Source organism: Triplophysa rosa, unplaced genomic scaffold (assembly GCF_024868665.1).
Source record: "Triplophysa rosa unplaced genomic scaffold, Trosa_1v2 scaffold110_ERROPOS82188, whole genome shotgun sequence".
Classification (NCBI taxonomy): Eukaryota; Metazoa; Chordata; class Actinopteri; order Cypriniformes; family Nemacheilidae; genus Triplophysa; species Triplophysa rosa.
The window spans coordinates 65349-70364 of NW_026634043.1; the positions used below are offsets into that span (position 1 = coordinate 65349).

A 5016-nucleotide genomic window follows, 5' to 3' on the forward strand; every position below is an offset into this window, starting at 1 on the left:
GCATTTTTAGATTTGTAAAAAATATTGTTCTGTACAATTTATTAGCTTTTTTGCCCATGAGGACCTCAATTTTGGTCCCCACGGTGACACGAGTCCCCATGTGTTGGTGTGTATTCAGGTTTAGGTCCCCACCGGGATATACAAACATGAACACACACACACACACACACACGCGCGCGCACACACACAGACACACACACACACGCACACAGCACACACACACACACACACACACACACACGTCTGGTTTATTATCTCCGTGGGGACAGTCCATAGGCGTAATGTTTTTTATACTGTACAAACTGTATATTTTATCCCCTAACCCAACCCCTAAACCTAAAGATCATAGAATACTTTTTGCATTTTTAGATTTAAAAAAAATATTGTTCTGTACAATTTATAAGCTTTTGTGCCCATGAGGACCTCAATTTTGGTCCCCACAGTGACACGAGTCCCCATGTGTTGGTGTGTATTCAGGTTTAGGTCCCCACTAACATATAAAAACAACTAACATATAAAAACATGAACACACACACGCACACATGCGCGCACACACCTACACACGCACGCGCACACAGACACACACACATGTAAAAGACCACCCACTGGCCCAACGATGGAATCCAATGGCGTGGTTGAAGGGATCTTGTGGTCTGCTTCTCCTCAGCGATTTCTACATGAAGTTATTTAAAAACTGTTACAATTTAGTTCATTTTTCATGACTCTGTGGTTAAGACCGATCTGACTCCAATTTTATTATAATGTTAAATAAGTTCTAAGACATTTCCAATGTATCTGTTGATCATAGTTAATTGTATCTGTAAATCTTCATGCTTTATATATATATTTAGTTATCCTTTCGTTTGGGACCTGCAGTCGCACAGAGTCTCACGAGATTGCGGATCTCACGGTCGCAAAACTGTCAGATCTGACCTTTAGTCAGAGGTTGCCGGGTAACTCATGCAACTTGCTAAAGTAGATCATTCTGATCTTTAGTCAGAGGTTGCCGGGTAAACTAATATCATTAAGTCTGGCCGCCAAATGCTTGCTCAGAAACATAACAATAGTTATTTTAGTCACGATCATGCAACTTGCTTAAGACAGATAGATAGTTGGAAGTCTTACATGTGAGCTTTAATAAATATGCCCCATTCATATATTGTTTAAAATCAAAACTACATTCCATCCTATCCTGACATATTGATTTTGCGGTAACATAACAGGCTCCTTTCAAACTACCGGTCATAACAGACTCTGAAGAATTCAGATATAATCAACAATAACAATTTATTATGCCAGGCAGGTACAACATTAATTAAAATCATAGAATGCACATACAAAGACAATCCAAACTTAATAGACAAAGATGATCAATATAATATAATAATAATAAAAACCACAAAGTTTATCATACCTGGCAAAATTGAGACACACCGTTGCTGTGTGGGAAGTTCTGGTTACAGATGCTATCCTGAGTCTTTTGCCTTGGTTTGTTTGTTTTCTCGTGACTGAAGAGAAGATCAAATGGGATCTCAATCTATCTGTAAACAAGATTCCCTGAGAAAGTCACACCTCTTAGAGAAGTGCAGGTTATGTCCTAAAGTTAAAAAGCTCTAATACACTCTTTGTTAGTGTAATAAAGCTCAATAAAACGGAAGGAAGGAGGTGGGAACCGGCGAACATTCAAACATAAAAAATATCAAATCAAATCAAAAATAAATAAGCAATAAATCCAGCAGTAAAAAGGCCGGCAGGCCGTCACGGACGACTGCCGACCACACAAACATAAACACATAAACAAAACTTAACTAATGTCCGGGCCCGGTCCTCTCTCGCCGTATTCTCCTGCCATTCGTCCTTTTATGCTTCCGATCTCCTCCGTGAGAGATATGAGGCCGGTGGCGCCCAGCTGACACTCATTATCAATCGCGTCCCAGCCTCGCTTCCTCCTCCCACAACTCTCGTCACGCCTCCCTTGTCACATACCCTCATCGCCCCTCACAGGCCGGGGAGTACCCACAAGACTGTGCTTACTCCCCCCCGAGGGGCCAGTCTCAACGGCCCCAGCACCTGCGGGTATGGACAGATGAGACGAGAGAACGGAGACGGAAGCACCAGGAATGACAGGGGCGAGAGAGGGGAGAAAGGAAACAGAAAAAAAAAATTTGGTCCGGTTCCCCGACACGCTGTCGCTCGGTCCTCAGCCAGCCGAGAGGCTGTTCCTCGCGGTGCCATGCGGTGGTACTGGACGCTCAGTGGACGGCTTGCGCCTCCTCCGCCCCCTGGCGGCCGGCGATGGCTCTTCCGGCTGAGGGCTGCCGGATGCTCCTCCCTTTTCCGGCGGACGGCAGCAGGCTCCGGCCCACGGCAAGCGGGGCTGACTCCTCCGCTCCCTCCCGGACCATCCCACCTCGACAAAGGGGCGCGGCAGCGAGGCCCTAGTGTCCTGGCGGCCGGCGGTGGCTCCTCCAACTGCGGCAGCCAGTAGCAGGTCCCCCGCTTCCTGCTCCTCCCCTTTCTGGCGGACGGCAGCAGGCTCCGGCCTACGGCAAGTGGGGCTGACCTCTCCACTCCCTTTCGGATGGCAGCCACCCCACTTCGACCCAGGCACACGGCACACGGCAGCGAGCTCTTTGTCCCAGCCGAAGCGTACTTGCTCCAGCACCACCGCCCCGGGCAGCCGTTGGCGGACATACCTTGTCCGCGCTGCCTGACTCCACAGCACCGCGAGACCCCTCGGGGCGAGGGCTCTTCGACCATGTCCCTCCTTCCTCCCGGGTTTCGGCACCTCTGTAATAAAGCTCAATAAAACGGAAGGAAGGAGGTGGGAACCGGCGAACATTCAAACATTTTAATCAAAATAAATAAACAATAAATCCAGCAGTAAAAAGGCCGGCAGCCCCTCACGGACGACTGCCAACCACACAAACATAAACACATAAACAAAACTTAACTAATGTCCGTGTCATGGTTCTACCCCACCTTGTCTTGCTTTTCTTGACCTAGTGGCAGAACCATGATAGAACCTCTTGTTTTATGTGGAGAGAGACAGTTTTGGCATTCCATATACTCCCTCTAGTGGCAGAACCATGATAGAACCTCTTGTTTTATGTGGAGAGAGACAGTTTTGGCATTCCATATACTCCCTCTCTCTGGTGTGGTGTCTCTGTTCCTGCCCTTTCGTCTCGTTATTGCTTGTTAATTAGTTCATGTTCTGCACCTGTCCCCTTCTTGATTTAGTCCCCTTTATATAGTCCTCTTGTTTCATTGTCCTGTGCTGGTTCATTGTCGTTTGTCTGGTGAGTGCCTGTTCTGTGTTAGTCTAGTCTAGTGTAGTCATTTGTAGTTCATGTTATGTTAATCTTAGTCTTGTTAGGTGTATTTAGTCTTAGTCCTGTCCTATTGTAGATTCCCCTGTTTTGTTTTGTTACCCCCACGTGGGTCTTTGTTTTGTATTTATATTTTATTAAATGTCTTGTTAACCCCTTATCCGCTGTCTGCGTCTGGGTCCTCTGTACTGTGTCTTTGTTCCCTCACCATTCATGACAGAATGAACCTGCCAACGTCGGCCTTCCAGCCGGCACCATGTACTGTCCAGCCGGCCATCCAGCCGGCGCCATGTATTGTCCAGCCGGCCTTCCAGCCGGTGCCATGTACTGTCCAGCCGGCCATCCAGCCGGCGCCATGTGTTGTCCAGCCGGCCTTCCAGCCAGCGCCATGTACTGTCCAGCCGGCCATCCAGCCAGCGCCATGTACTGTCCAGCTGGCCATCCAGCCAGCGCCATGTACTGTCCAGCCGGCCATCCAGCCGGCACCATGTACTGTCTAGCCGGCCTTCCAGCCGGCGCCATGTACTGTCCAGCTGGCCATCCAGCCGGCGCCATGTACTGTCCAGCCGGCGCCATGTGCTGTCCAGCCGGCCTTCGTGCCGGCGCCATGTCTTTGTTTGGACTTTTTTTTCTATGTATCACGTTTTTGGTCGTGTTTTGTATAGTTATGTTTTTTGTCACAGTCTGTCTAGTCTTGTTTGTTCCTTGAGGAGCATCAGGATGCTGCTCCTTAAGGAGGGGCTTCTGTCATGGTTCTGCCCAACCTTGTCTTGCTTTTCTTGACCTAGTGGCAGAACCATGATAGACACCTCTTGTTTTATGTGGAGAGAGACAGTTTTGGCATTCCATATACTCCCTCTCTCCGGTGTGGCATCTCTGTTCCCGCCCTTTCGTCTCGTTATTGCGTGTTAATTAGTTCATGTCCCGCACCTGTCCCCTTCTTGATTTAGTCCCCTTTATATAGTCCTCTTGTTTCATTGTCCTGTGCTGGTTCGTTGTCGTTTGTCTGGTGAGTGCCTGTTCTGTGTTAGTCTAGTCTAGTGTAGTCATTTGTAGTTCATGTTATGTTAATCTTAGCAGAGGTGTAAAGAGTACCTGAAAACCATACTTAAGTAAAAGTACAGATACCTTGCAGTGAAAATGACTCCATTACAAGTTACAAGTCACCAATTCCAAAACGACTTCAGTAAAAGTCTTCGAGTATCTGATTTTAACAGTACTTGAGTATTTTACTCATACTGAATGTAGGCTCAAAGCAGCACTAGTCCTCAACACTTAAGAGACACGTCAGTGAAAACTAGAAACAGTCGATTCGTGAGGAGAGCAATCGCATTTATTTCCTTAAATCATAATAAGACTGAACACCTCAAAATTGCAACAAATCATGGCCGACATCATAACCTACTGTACGTCTATTACAAACACCCAAGTCTCATTTAAGCTCAACTGCTCATAAGTAAACCAAACTCCTTCAAAAAGGTCTCTTCAATATAACGGATAAATAAAGTAATGTTAAGTAAAACCAAAAAGTCAAAGCCTTTTTGCACTGGACATGCTGGTTTGGGCCTCATGGCCAGCTGCAGTCATGTCCTCATTTCACATAAACTGTTAGCCCTTACCTGCCATTTCTACAGTAATATACTGTATTGGCAACACTGTTGCCTGCTAGTTACTGTAGGTGTTTTAC

At 46.8% G+C, this 5016-nt stretch overlaps 1 protein-coding gene across 1 annotated transcript; it reads right to left on the minus strand.

Moving 5' to 3' along the window:
• Window positions 1-1451: 1451 nt before the first annotated feature.
• Window positions 1452-3871, minus strand: LOC130549373 (uncharacterized). The gene is made up of 2 exons (XM_057326576.1): window positions 3100-3871; window positions 1452-3026 (listed from the first exon to the last, which is right to left on the minus strand). The coding sequence occupies exon 2, from the start codon at window positions 2758-2760 to the stop codon at window positions 1999-2001; it is 762 nt and encodes a 253-aa protein (XP_057182559.1). The 5' UTR covers window positions 2761-3026; window positions 3100-3871; the 3' UTR covers window positions 1452-1998.
• Between the last annotated feature and the right edge of the window lie 1145 nt (window positions 3872-5016).

Bases quoted from the DNA above. Each gene is read 5' to 3' on its own strand.
- LOC130549373 (XM_057326576.1), bottom strand. From the start codon at position 2,760: ATGGTCGAAGAGCCCTCGCCCCGAGGGGTCTCGCGGTGCTGTGGAGTC.